The 13,650-nt window shown below is 57.7% G+C and overlaps 1 protein-coding gene across 3 annotated transcripts in view; it reads right to left on the bottom strand.

The window, feature by feature from the left end:
* The window catches only part of KNDC1 (kinase non-catalytic C-lobe domain containing 1), a 51,814-nt gene that overhangs the window by 4,414 nt on the left and 33,750 nt on the right, over nucleotides 1–13,650 (bottom strand). Inside the window, exons 18-28 of one of the 3 annotated variants that reach the window (XM_019728314.3) lie at nucleotides 11,224–11,253; nucleotides 7,464–7,557; nucleotides 7,282–7,379; nucleotides 6,848–7,068; nucleotides 6,004–6,117; nucleotides 5,053–5,200; nucleotides 4,766–4,945; nucleotides 4,090–4,296; nucleotides 3,408–3,490; nucleotides 3,079–3,226; nucleotides 968–1,199 (exon numbers count right to left, since the gene is read on the bottom strand). In XM_019728314.3, the coding sequence (XP_019583873.3) occupies nucleotides 993–1,199; nucleotides 3,079–3,226; nucleotides 3,408–3,490; nucleotides 4,090–4,296; nucleotides 4,766–4,945; nucleotides 5,053–5,200; nucleotides 6,004–6,117; nucleotides 6,848–7,068; nucleotides 7,282–7,379; nucleotides 7,464–7,557; nucleotides 11,224–11,253 (1,530 nt within the window). In that variant the 3' untranslated portion in view covers nucleotides 968–992. Of the gene's footprint in view, nucleotides 1–967; nucleotides 1,200–3,078; nucleotides 3,227–3,407; nucleotides 3,491–4,089; nucleotides 4,297–4,765; nucleotides 4,946–5,052; nucleotides 5,201–6,003; nucleotides 6,118–6,847; nucleotides 7,069–7,281; nucleotides 7,380–7,463; nucleotides 7,558–11,223; nucleotides 11,254–13,650 lie in introns of those variants that run through there. The other 2 variants (XM_019728311.3, XM_019728312.3) reach the window with 2 other exon arrangements.

The following is a 13,650-nucleotide window of genomic DNA, read 5'->3' on the forward strand; positions in this document are numbered from 1 at the left end:
AGGAGGGTGGGCATGAAACACAAACAAAAAGCAAATGCCCAGTTAAGTGTACAGATGTGCAGCGAACTCAACGTCACATCTCAGGTGCAGCCACTCCTGGGACAAACCACTGTGCCTGAGTGGGACAGATGGGGGCAGCACAGCTGCAGGACCGGGAGGGTGGCCCCCCCAGAAAGATGCAGCCGAAGAGTCCAGAAGCAAACGGCACAGATGGCAGCTTCTCACTGCCCGCTGGGCCGGCGTCCACTGTGGGATGCGGTTCAGTGTCTGACGGATGTGGTCGCATGCGGTGGGCAGCTCGCGCGATTTGACAGGAAGCCCCCGGTGAACCCCTCCTGCTCAAAGGGATCTCATTCCTAACGGCCACACCACTTCACACCAGACCCAAGGGCCCACGGGTAGCACTTGGCATGCACACAATTCCAGACTTCTGGAAAGTTCTGAATTCAGCCGACCCCTCCTTTCGGAGCTGCCTCAGCCTGCAGACGGTCGCCGTGGCAGGGCCATCCTTCAGGTGGGCACAGTGCCTGTGGGTCCCAACCCTGACACCTGTCCACTGGGCCTGACCCCAGTCTGGTCACACAGACGTCCCTGGCGGTCGTTCGCCATGCACGCTCCCAGCCATCTGACTTGTGCTGAGGGGTCTTGAAAACCATTTTCCCACTCATACTCTTTAAGTTGACATCTCATGTGTTTCTTTGTATGTTTAAGTAGAAAAGTGTGCAATTTCAGACACTTTCAGATAACTGTTCCATCGCCTTTTGGTTTTTTAGAAAAATTTTTGTGGTAATAAAAATATAAAATTTGCGCACTTAGCCATTTTTCACAGTCTAGTAGTGTTAACCACGTCCACCGGCTCGTGTCACATCTCCAGCATTCCTGGTCTTGTCAGACTGAAATGGTCCCTACTGCACGGTGCCCCCCTCCCAGCCCCGTCCCCACCTACTTCCTGTCCCTGAGTGTTACTACTGCAGGTCCCTCCTATGGTGGCATCAACTGTACTTGTCTTTTTGTGACGGGCTCATTTCACTCAGCGCAATGTCCCCACGGTCCATCCACGTGGAGCTGGTGCCACAATTTTCCTTTTTCAGGCTGAGCAGCAGTGCACCGTGTGGCCAAACGACATCTGTCCACCCACCGATGGTCACCTGGGTTGCTTCTTCCTCGTGGCTACTGTGTTCCATCACTTTTAAACTTATCTGAGGAAATAAAAATCCTGTTTTGCCTTCAAACTCACCATTTTTCATCCAAGAAAATACAAGCTTTTCTTTAAGGTGAGAAACTTTGCACTGTTTCTTTTTCTTCTTGAACTTGGATTTCCACCCCATTGCTCCAGGAAGTCAAATGAACGGAACGTACTGTTATCTAGTATTGACCGCCCGGCCCAGAGTTTGAATTCTAACAATTTTCTGTGATCAGTTTATGCCCGTCAGAGTTAGCATTCTGGCCTGTCCTGAAGGACATCACAGTAAGTAACACACCATGCGCGAGACGGCGGGTGCCGCAGACGTGGTGAGCATACGGGCTAAAGGCCCATGTGAACTTTCTCAGAAACGTGTCCCCTGGCGGCGTGCACTGGGCTCTTGTTGCCACCGGCTCCTGCTTCGTGGGTGAGTACTGCTTGTGGGTCTGTGCTGTTTTGCTTACAGGCACGTGGGAGCCCGTTCACATCCATGGATTGCTGTCACAGTGACGCCTGCAGTCTCTCTGCCCTTCCAGGCCGGGCGCTGACACCCTGGCTGTGAGTCTGATGGCTCCGTCACGCTGACGGCACAGCCTGGGACCACGGCAGACAGTGGCACTCAGGACGGGCGCCTACCTCTCAGGCTGCGAGGGGGCTGAATCTTGGGGCTCAGGTTCATCAAAGCTCCCAGAAGGCCGAGGCCTATGCAGTGACTGTCCTTGTTCACGTCCCCTGGAAGGGCCTCGTGAAGCCCAGCTACACAGGCTCCTGTGTCACGCCCTGATACGGGCAAGCTACATTCGATGTCACACACGACATTTGAAATACCATGGATTAGAACCACCAGTCCCTATTCCCACATCCTGGCAGAGGGAGGATGGGTCAATCTGTCGACTAATAAACCCCTAAGCTCGAAAGTTCACCCCAAAGGGGGAAAGGAGTAGAAAACTCTACAGTCGTTAATGGGACTTGGGGTTGCCTGGCAGGGCTTGGAGAGGGGGACATGAAGGATTACTGCCAAAGGGAAAACAAGTTGCCAAAGGGAAAACAAGTTACTGCCAAAGGGAAAACAAGTTGCAGAGGCTGTCAGTACCAGGAAGGCACATATCTTGGCTTCGCTGTCCGATGGGGAGGAGGTGGCCCTGGTGTTTCCTGCGGCAGCTCCTGGGGCCCTGAGGCAGGTGACTGCCCTCCATGGCCTGCCCAGTGCCCTGCTTGAAGCAGCTCGGTCAGTTCAGGCCGACATATTTGCAGTCCAGCCCAAGCCCCATGGGCCCTAGACGAGGCTGGGCCTGGTCCCTGGAAGGTGGGGGATCGGCCTTAATGGATCACCGACCTGTGTCACTTGTTCTACAAATTGGCTCAGGACACACAATGTGCTGCCTACAGGCGATGTGACAGTGACCAAGCTGATCCCCACCGCCAAGGAGTGCAGGATGGTGGGACAGTCTGGAGTCACCATTCCTAACCCAGGGACACCGCTCAGGCAGGAGTATAGCAGCGGCCCCAGGAGTGTACCCTGAACCTCGAGTGTGGGACATGTGAGTGTGGCCATGTGAGGGCCTGTGTGATGGGTGTGTGACAGTATTGCAAGTGAGACTGTACGTACAGAGTGTATGCATGTGTGAGAGACATACGTGTGTCTGAGTGGCATGTGTGGGGACTCCAGGGAGGACCGAGGCGTGTCATGGTGGCCCAGAGCCAACGTGCGTCCCCAAGACAGTGATGAACCTTACAGGCTGGGGTGTGACAGGTGGTGTGTGTTGGATGGCTTTACCCTTGGTCAGGTGGCTCTGCGGACCCCCTGCCCTTGGAGCGGTAACGACCGGGCTACCACAGGAGGTGTGGTCGGACCCCACACCCGGCTCTGAGATCATAGCTATGTAGGTGCCAACCTTGGAGGTGTGGCTGGTCACAATCTCGGCGGCCACCCAGGTGCTGACGTCATCTGCACTTCTTAAAAGGTGTAACAGGTACTTATCCTGGACGTAATTGGGCAGAAATAAGCTGCTGGTTTTGGCCAACACAGACTCGGAGCTGGCTCTGGAAAAGACAGAGAGGCTGGCTGTGTGGAAGGTCCAGCTCGGACTGTTTTTGACACCAGCATCTCCCTTTGGCCAAGAGTGTCTGTGAGACACTTAGGTGAAGCCCCCCCCCCCGCCAGCCCCTCCTACCAGTCATCTGTCCCAGGACACTGGGGCCGACACCACAGATGGACACTCACTTGGGAATGGCCACACTTTTGTCCGTGACACCCAGGGCCCGTGAGTTTAGGAAGTGGACGGGATGGCACTTTTGAAACAACTCCTGCCAGAGACAAGGACACAGAGGGTCAGGGTACCTTCCCTTGGGACCTCGCGGTCAAGCCTGGGGGCAACGGGGGCATCTCTGCAGTCACAGGCTCAGTGCCTGCCCAGTGTGCTGCCAGGCCCAGCCCTGGCGGCTCCGGTGTCTGCCCAGCTGTGATCGTGCTGGGTCTCGGTCACCGCTGTCATCTGTGAGGATGGTGGGGCCCAGGATGGTGGAGGGCGCTGGCAAGGGATGCCTGGGGGCGGGGCTCCGGAAAAGGGGTGAAGGAGCCTGGAGACGCCTGAGCCCTGCAGAGCAGGGGCCCAAAGGGCAACCATCCGTCCACCCAGCTACAGGACATGAGACCGTTGTCCCACTGCAGCCTGCAGGGCGCCCTCCAGGCTCTGGAGGTGGGAGTGTGGGGGACGCAGGCGCTGGTGGGCGGTGGGTCCCATGTGCCCTTTGTGGGACCAGAGCCAATGCCCCTCCTGCGCCCCCCTTAGGTGGCAGCTGCCAGTGGCCCGTGCATCTGGCATTTGCCCCATCACATGTGTGTGTAGCCCTGCAGCAAACATCTGTGGGGCCCGCGCCCTCCACCCAGCCTGGCCGGCCCTCACCTGCTGTAGCAGCGTTAGCTGGCTGAAGAGCTGGTGGGTGCTGTACTCTGTCAGGAAGTAGGGCCCCTTGCCACTGGCCTTGGTGTAGGGGCCGCAGAAGTCCTCGAAGAAGCAGGGCTTGGGCAGGGCGGATGCAATGCTGTACTGGTTCTCCTTGTGGTGTGGCAGCGCCAGCCCGTTGCCCCGAGACAGCCTCCAGGGGAAACTCTGCAGGGCCAGCGGGGTCAGACGGCCGGCAGGGCACCAGGCCAGCTCTAGGCCCAGGACCCTTCAGACAGGCTCAGCTACAGCCAAAGAACAAATGCTTCCCGCTCACGGACACCTGCCCTGGTCATTTAAGCAGGTCCCCCATGGACAGAGCCGCTGAGGTTTGGGGCTGTCCCTATATGTTATGGAAAGGTTCCCTCAGACCCTGTCCCCACCCAGGCCATTTCATGACAGTGGTTTCTCCACTTGGATCTCTGGCCCCAGGGTCAGAAAGGGGACGTCATCTGAGTGCCTGTCCTTGCCCAGGGTGAGTGGACAGGACGTGTAGCCCCACAGGGCTGGTCCCAGGCCTGGCAGTACAGGAACTTGTGTGCATGTACAGGGGGTGTGTACGCTCAGTGCACGTGGATGCACATGTGCGTATGTGCTGCACACGCATGTGGGATGCCGCGGGCTGTGAAGGCCCCACCTTGCGGGAGGTGCCGTCTTCGGAGAACCTCTTACAGATGGCATTGAGAGGTCTGCTGTCCTCCTCGGCGTCCTTGGGGTCCTCCAGGCCTGTGCCGCGGGGGCCGCCCTCAGCCCACCGGTCTGCACCCACCTCCAGGAGGCCGAGCAGGTGCTCTGCAGAGCCATCCAGGGGCAGGACCTGGACAGAAGCCCAGGCGTCACTGCTGCTTCCCAGATAGGCAGCAGTTCCTACTCACAGAGTGCTGCCGACAGGCCATTCTGGCCATCGCCCTGCCTAGCGGTCACCTTGGAGGAGATGAAGTCCTCGAGCCTCCCCAGCAGCCCGGCGTTTCCCATGAAGTCCACGGCGTAGCAATCCTCCACCCAGGCCTGCAGGAGGCAGACGCTCCTCTTGTAGATCCTGGTGAAGGTCGATGTGGGGTCTTGCTGGGCTCTGGAGGCAGATGGAGGAGGCCTGAGCCGCTCAGGGCCCCTGCCAACACCGTGGGGCCCGTCCTGCCCGGGTCACCCCACCAAGCAAGGGGGTGTATATGGGGTCTGAATGCAGCTCTGCCTTCAAGGGGGCATTTCAGCCCTGACCCTGCCTGCCCAGGAGCGGCAGGCAGCAGGCAGCCCCCAACGGGGGCCCAGGGCTCAGCGTCTGGGGCAGGGCCAGTGCCTCTCCTGTACCTGCCACCCCCACAGCCAGTGCACAGGACACCAGAGGGCAGGAAGCCGCGGGAGGGCGCTCCCAACAGGCTGGGGGGAGCCTGGCTGCACATGTGGAGAGTCAGGGTAGGGGGCCTCCCGTGAGCCCCACCCCCACAAGGAGAAAGAAAGTGCCGATGGCCCCACTCTCCCAGCCTGGCAAAAGGGTGCACAGTGGTGTGGGGTGGGGGCTGGCGAGCCAGCTCAGAGCGGCCGGAACGGTCCACCTACCACCCTCCACCCCAGCTGGTCGGCTGTGGGGACGCTGCCGGTGGCGGCTGGTGGCTTGCAGGGTCTCCCCCCTCGGTGTCCTGGTACTGCCCATCCTTCCCACCTGTTCCTGCCCCTGCCCCGTTCCCCCATCCCCTTCCCCACGGGCTCAGCAGCCTCTTCTCGCTGGGACACCTTCAGCCCCTCCTGCCACTGCCTGTCCCCTTGCCTCCTCCTCCTCCCGCTGGGCTCTGCCCTCATCCCTCCTGGTCAGGGTCACCGGGGAAACCGCGCTTCACAGCCAGCAAACGGGGTGCTGGGTGCCGGGGGCTCGAGTACCTGGCCAGGGAGCTGCTGATGCGGTCGAGCAGGAAGAGCAGGAAGTCGTGCGGCGTGCAGAAGTAGCGGAAGGTGTAGAGGAACTGCTGCACGTAGCCCTCCAGGAAGGCGCCCCTGCGGGGGCGGGGCGGGGCGGGGTCAGGCCGAGGACCTCCCTGTGTGGTGGGGGCGTGGCCACAGCCGTCACTGGGGCGCGGGGACAGTGCGTGGGCGTGTCAGCGAGTGTGCGTGAGTTCTGTGTGAGTGTGGAGCTGAAAGGCCCACACAGGACGCAGGGCTGTGTGGACAAGGTGGGCAGAGCAGTGGAGGGGTGGAGGAGGGGGTGCTGGGGTGGCCCGGGGTCCCCGTGACACTGGGTGTGAGTGGACGGCACGCCTGCACTTATCAGGGAGGCTGATGAATCCAGTCAGTGCTCACGCCCCGAGGTGGCGGCTGCAGAAATGCCGCCATCCCTGGGAGCCAGACAATTGTGGGGTGTTTTGACTCAGGGAAGTGGATGGGATCCAGGCGTGTCCCCAAGGTGCCTGTGTGTGTTTGAGAAGCCCACTGGGTAAGTTAATCAGGCTGAGACCCATGGGCCCAGGCCCACAGATTTGTGTGTGGTGGGGCCTGTGGCTCTGAGTTCACTCAGGCCAGGAGTCTAGCAAAGGGGGCAAGTGGCAGCTAACACATCAGTTTAAACCTCTGGTGAAAATCTTTGCTACATAAAAATGTGCGGCCGTCTCAGAGACGCAGGCCGAGGCTCTCCCCATCTCTCCCGCCCCTGTGGGCCCATCTCTTTGTTCCCCTTCCCTTCTGCTCGCAGGAGTCAAGGCCCTTGCCGCTGGGGCACCAGGGGCTGCACCTGGAGTAGAGGTACGCCATGAGCCCCAGCGGGGTGCCGGCCTGCAGGACGCGGGCCTTCCCGTGGCGGCTGCTGCGCGGGTGCTTGCTGATGTTGTAGAAAATGAGGGACGAGCACTCGTCCAGGGGGCTGAAGTCCAGTGTGTCACAGGGGGCGGACGCGACGCTCACCACCACCGGCAGGGTGCAGGGCTCCAGGCCCCACCACTCCGCATACGCGACCTGGGAGGGGAGGGTGGGTCACCACTGTCGGCTGACCCGCTGCCACCAGGTGTGTGCGGGACAAGGGTGACCAGTCACCCCACCACAGACCCCAGGGGCTGGCGCAACTTGTGGTCCCTCAAAAATCAGGGTGTTTTTTTTTTAACGACTGATTTTCAAGGTTTTAACAGTAGGAAACCCACATGAGGGAGGGAACAGAGATGGAGGACTTGCCTGTAGGTACTTCTTGACCAGCCCGAGGAACTGCACCTTGGACTTCATTTCCTCCAGCTGGCCCTTCAGCTTGGACAGCATGGTCTTGACCTCGGAGCCTGGGGGCAGGGCAGAGTCAGCCCCCATGGCTGTGGCCCATGGGCCCCTGGCCACCTGCGCAGGCCGGGTGCACACGCTCCTACCTTTACTCCGCTTCTCCTTCTGTAAGAGCTTCTGGTAGAACTTCAGAGTCTTCCGGTAGTTCCTCTTCTCCATCATGAGCTGCTGCTCCAGCTCCTGCGGGGGACAGCTGGTGAGACCCCGGCGGCCACCCTCCCTCTAGGTCTCCGTGGCCTTGGGCAGCACTCAGACGTACTTGCCTCTGCTGGCCCGGAGTCACATTTCCGCAGGGCCCACACAGGACGAAAACATGTTAGCACATGGGGACACAGGGCTCATGAGGATGTCTTCAGGGAGGTGCCAGCTTGCCGTGAGGGAACGTGTCTGTGTGCAAGTGGGGGTCAGAGCCCCGCTGTGGGTAGCCCAGGGCAGACACAGGAGCCAAGGCACACAGGCGAGTCTCTCAGTCAACTTACGCTTGCAAAGTGGATTTGACTGACCCACTTAAAAAAGTGTGGCCAAAAAACAGTGAGGCAACTGGCATTCTATCACCCTTTACTAACTGTGCCCGAGAACTCCAGGCCCTCACAGGCCCCCAGGACGAAAATGCAGGCAGAGGGTAGGGGTCTACATCCAATGCTGGGACCTCCTGGGATGTGGCTCTGCTTCTCGGGGGCCTACCCTTCTGGAGAGTTCTCCAGACATCACATTAGTCAGGAGACTGGGCACCGGGGACCACGCCTCCTTCAGGCCTCCCTGGTCACGGGGCGGCAGCTGTCACCATCAGGCATGTGTGGTCCTAGCCTCAGTCGGCTGCTCCTTGGCCACAGGTGTGCCCACCAAGGCCCCACCCCGCACTCTGGGGCCCCTTGTCTCAGCAAATCTGCCCTCGTGGAACGACCCCAAGCCGGCGCCTTCTGCCGGCTGCCTCTCCTTGGACCATAGAGGCTGCGGCTACCAGAGGCCTGGGCCAACCTCCCCAGGACACATCCTGCGCTGCTCTGGCAGCGCTTGTAACAGGATGTCCCAGGACACATGAGGACTCAGACCCCAGCAGATGAGCCCCTGCTGCTTGCCTGTGTGGGACTTCTGCCCAGAGCTGAGGACAGCGGAGGCTTCAGCCAGGTCACATCCCCATGAGGGAAGCAGCCCCAACCCCCAGGCTGCAGAGGAGCCGGGCCCCCAGCTCTGCTTCATGTCCCAGCAGCAGTGGGCCCAGCTCCTTCCTGGAGAACTTCTGTCTCCATGAAGAAGCTGCCACGTCCTCCCAGGAGGAGCCACAGGCTTGCCTGGCAGGGGCTGCCCCACCCCTGCTGTTGCCCACAGTCCTGTGGACACAGCCTGGTCCCCACCACAGAGGATGGGCAGGGAAGCCCGAGGACAGGCTGGCTCAGGTCAACAAATGGTAGCAATGACCAGGGTCCAGACAGGACCCATCCTTTCGTGGGGAGGACAGCCTGTGTACCCACCTGTCTCCGGGCTTCCAGCCCAGGACTGAGGGGTAGGTGGTTCTGGGCTCCCACTGAGTGGGGCCTCGAGTTCCAAGGGGGCTTTGGCTGGGCTGTGAGGTCGGTTTTTCCTGCAGGAATAGCATGGGTGTGGAGGGGCCACGGTGAGGGCCGCGGCAGGGGGCAGAAGCCCAGGGACTCTTCGGCCCTGGGGAAACCGCATCCTGTTAACTGGGCAGGGGGCCCAGGCCCCAAGCACCACATGGACAGGGGTGTTCACCTGAAAGCAGATGCACCCAGGTGCTCATTTGGGGAAACTGAATCAGCTGAAATGCAAATAAGATTCCCCAATCTCATCATCCTGCGGCAGTGGCCTCTGCTTTGTTGACGCATTTTTTGCTGAACAATTCTGCAAAATGAAAAGCGCAGGATGTGTTTCTATTTAAACGTTTGAATGCCCTCTATCTGCTGGTTCTACAGAGAACGTGGTCCTGCGGCTGAGTCCTTCCGGGAGCTGGTATGTTGACTGCAGGGCAGTAGATGGTTGGCACCACCTGGCCAGGGCTGCGGGCAGGTGGTGCAGACTGAGTACAGCACAGTCCTCTGCCCAGTCTCCAGGTCCCCAGGGACCTCTGGGCTTGGCCGTGTGCAAATTGCAGGGGAGGCCGGCACCTGGGAAGGGCTGCAGTGATCTCCACAGAAACACGTGAGGCGCCACTCTGGACGAGGCTGCTGAGCGTCGCTACGAGCTGCCCCAAACTGGTAGAGCCTTCGTTTCCCTGGGACAGTGTTTCGGAGAGTCTCGGCTCTGACGTCACACTGCCTGCGTCCCAATCTGGATCCCCCATTTGATACCTGGCTGCCTCTCGGCACTGCCGCCAGGGTGGGGAGAGAGCGCCAAGCGCCGTGTGCAGAACCTGTGCCTCCAACATGGGGCCACCGGCCATGGGTGGCGTCTCTAGTATTGAATGAAGGAAAAACGCCAATGCCTCCATCGTGGGGCCACACTTCAAGGGCTCAGAAGTCACACACGGCCAGTGGCCACCCTGCAGACCACACAGATCTGGAACATTCTGTCACGGAGGAAAGTCCTGTTTATGGCACCAATTGAGACATGGCAGCAAGTGCTAGTGGTCCCAAGGAGCTGTGTTCACAGTAGGAGTCGCCTCTCCTGTCTGGACGTCTGGTCTGATGAGGCCTGAGGGCCCCGTAGCCCCTGCACGCAAGCTTCTCCTTGATCCTTTCTGAGGACAGTGGCAGTGAAACTGGCTGACGTTCCCACAGCCTAAGAGGGCAGGATGGCCGGCGCCCTGCGTCCTAGAGCCCTCCTCCTTCCTGGGTGGCTCAGGGGGTCCCCCTGCATAAGGCTGCGTGAAGCCCCATGACCTCTTTGTCCTCTTATCCAGACGCTGATGTGGACCAATCTCCCAGAGCGGGTCTGAGGGCAGAGGCCACGGGACACGCTGCCGTCTGCTCCTGCATCCGGGTCAGCATCTTGGGAACCTCAGTTTATGAAGTTAGGTGTGAAGTTCGTCAACTTCACACACTACTGAACTGTAGCCCAATTCTTCAAAAAGGGCTGTTTTAACTGATTTTAAAGATAAACCTACATGGATTAAAATTCAAAACAGCACAAAGGACGACGGAGAAGGAAACATTCGAGCTGGGTGTCACCTAACAGTGACACTCTGGCAGAAGGACAAGAAACTTGACCGCAGGCTGACTTGGACCAGCTGGGTCCAGATAAAACATTTAGGTGCTTTATTTGTGAATTTATGTGTTTCCCCGGCCTGACCCGACTAAAGCCTTTTTCATACAATTAAGAGCATTAGTTCATTGGAGACAGAACCGTGAATGACGTGAGGCAGAACCCAGGCACATTGGCTACTGGGTTTTAACGGACCTGAAGGCGGCCGAACATCAGGGCGCAGACAAACCACAGAGGGAGCTGGAAAAACCAGGAATTGTAGACAGAAAAAAAGAGAGATGAACCGAAACCAGAGCCAATACTGAAAACAACGGCTGCTAGCAGCAGGATGGAAGTCAGAGCCACAGAGGCGTTGCAGTGCTGGGCACACGAGAACATGTACACACGCAACACGGCCCACTGCCACACGCATGTACACGGGCCCGTGGCCCATGCTGGCAGGTACACAGGTGCACGTCAGCCCGTGCTGGTGGACGCCCGCTGCCATGTGGGTCAGTGCCCTCAGTTGCCTGGGCCTGTTGCTCACACACACTCTCTCTTTGGGTAGCAAACGTGAAATGTGTCCGTGCCTCTCGTTTTTGTTTTAAAACAGACACAGTGGGTTCTCAAAGAGAAATGGGAAACTACAGCCATGGGCTGGTCTCCTCCAACCCAGCCACGATGCAGAGAAGGGCCCAGGAAACTCACCTGCCTGCATTCAGGTTCCAGGACAGCCGTCTTCCCAGGTGAGCAGGAAAAAGGGGAAACAAAGTCACTCCTCGTTGTCTGCCCCACAGCGTCTCCCCAAATCACCTCGCCTCCTCCAGACTGTCCCCCACAGGAGCCACCTGCATAGTGACAGCGGAGCCAAGCAGGGTTCCCAGGAGTGGCTTCTCCTGGATCGGTGTTTCAGAGACGGGAGGCCCAGGGAAACCTCCTGGTCCCAACCACACCCCACGACCACACAGGAGTAGAAGCCGGCACCCAGCAGAGTCTTTGACCCAAGCTGGTCTGAGAGCCCACTTTCAAGAACAATCTAAGTGAGATGCAGGGGTGACCCAGGCTCGCCAGGGGTGTGTCTCTCCGCAAGGCGCCGCCACTCTGAGAACACGGCTTGAGGAAAGGTCCCCATCAGCCTAGACCAGGCACCCCCACAGGAAACCCATGGGGCACCAGACAAGCTTCCTTGTGGAACTGCCACCCCCTACCACCTGCCCACAGCTGTCCACAAGGACGTGTGACCTGTGACATCAGAAGGTGGCCTATGATGTCAGAGGATGACCTGTGACATCAAAGGACATGATCTACGACATTACAGGACACAGCTGGACTCAGGGTGAAGATGCTGGGAGAGTCCACGTGGATAAGGGCACTGCCTCACATGTGCCTTCAGGCTGGGGGTTGTAGGCACCCCTGACCCCCACACTCACTGGCCCCAGCAGCGGTGATAGGACAGTGCAGCTGATGGGACGCTGTGGCTGCCTGGGCTCAGAGATGAGGGGAGGGCAGAGGAAGCCACCGGGACGGCCATCCCCCGCCCATCTCTTCTAAGATTCAATGGAAATGATGCCTGCAAGTCTCGTTTCAATCCTCAAGTCCCCAAGGCCAAAGCTTATCTCTCCCCCACTTTTTTTGTTCTTTGACTCATTTCAAAAACTTTTATTGTGAAAATTTCCACTGTGACAAGATATAAATAAAATTTACCATTTTAACCCTTTTTCATCATGCAGTTCAGGGGCATTAAGCACATTTACACAGTTGTACAGCCGTCGCCACCCTCACCCCCAGACCTCTTCATCTTCCCGACAGACTCTCACCCTCAGACACTAACCCCTGGCCCCGGCCCCACCATTCTGTGTCTGTGTCTATGATTGTGACGACTCTAGGGACGTGCTGTGCTCTAAGTGGGATCACACAGTGCTGCCCCCATGTGACGGGCTTGTTCCACTCAGCGTGCCGTCCTCCATCTCCGGCGGTGCTGGAGCAGCTGCCCGGTGTCCTCCTGCTTGTCTGAAGGCTAAACAACCTCCCAGTGTGACGGAATACGTGCTGCTTGTCCTCCATCCGCCCAGGGACACGTGGCCGCTTCCACCTCCCGGCCACCGTGAGTCACGCCGCTGTGAAGGAGGCGTGCACAGCACAGCCGTGGAGTTGCGAGGGCACAGGGTAGTCCCACCATTAACTTTGTGTTTTACTGTGTTTTATTTATTTTGTCAATTTCAAGTGATTAGGCAGTTACACAGCTCACAAAGAGATCGCCCCAAACAGTCTGTTACCCATCTGACACCGCACATACTCATCACAGTATCACTGCCGAAGTGCCCCATGCTGCACTTTACATCCGGGAGTTTGTTTAAATTACAGTTGATGTTCCGCTGTTAATTTCTGAGCAGTCACACTGTCTCCTGCAGCGAGTTTTCCATTTTCCTCTCCTGCAGTTCTCCATTTTCACCAACAGTGCTCAAGTTTTCGTTTCTCCACATCCTGTCGACATGTGTAGTTTTCTTTTTTAAATTAAAAACTTTTATAATAGCCACCTAGTGGGTGTGAGGTGGTGTCTCATGGTGGTTTTAACTTGCTTCTTCCTGATGACTAAGGACGTTGAGTATCCTTTCATGGGCTTTTCGGCCATTTGTGTATTTCCTTTGGAGAAATGTCTAAGCCCTTTGCTCACTTTTTCACTGGGTTGTCTGTTTTTTGTTGAGTTTTGGACTGCTTAGTATATTCTGTATTAAACTCTTATCAAATACATGACTTGCAAACATTTTCTTCCCTTCTGTGGGTGCCTTTTGTTGATAGTTTCTTTTGATACACAAAAGCTTTTAATTTTAATGAAGTGGAATTCAGTTACTTTTACTTTTGTTGCCTTTGCTTTTGGTGTTATATCCAAGAAATCACTGACCAACCCAAAGTCGTGAAGTATTCCTTGTTTTCTTCTAAAGGTTTTTATATTTTTAGCTCTCATATTTAGGTCTTTGATTTTTTAGTTAATTTTTGTATCTGGTCTAAGGTACAGCTCCAGCTTCATTCTTTTACATGTGGATGTCCCAGCACTGCTGGTCGCAAGGACTGTCTTTTCCCCTTTGAATGGCCTTGGCACCCTTGTCAAAACACATGTGAGCGTGTCAGTGACGG

Source organism: Rhinolophus sinicus, chromosome 15, assembly GCF_057876585.1.
Source record: "Rhinolophus sinicus isolate RSI-liver-muscle chromosome 15, RSI-T2T, whole genome shotgun sequence".
In the NCBI taxonomy this organism is placed as follows: Eukaryota; Metazoa; Chordata; class Mammalia; order Chiroptera; family Rhinolophidae; genus Rhinolophus; species Rhinolophus sinicus.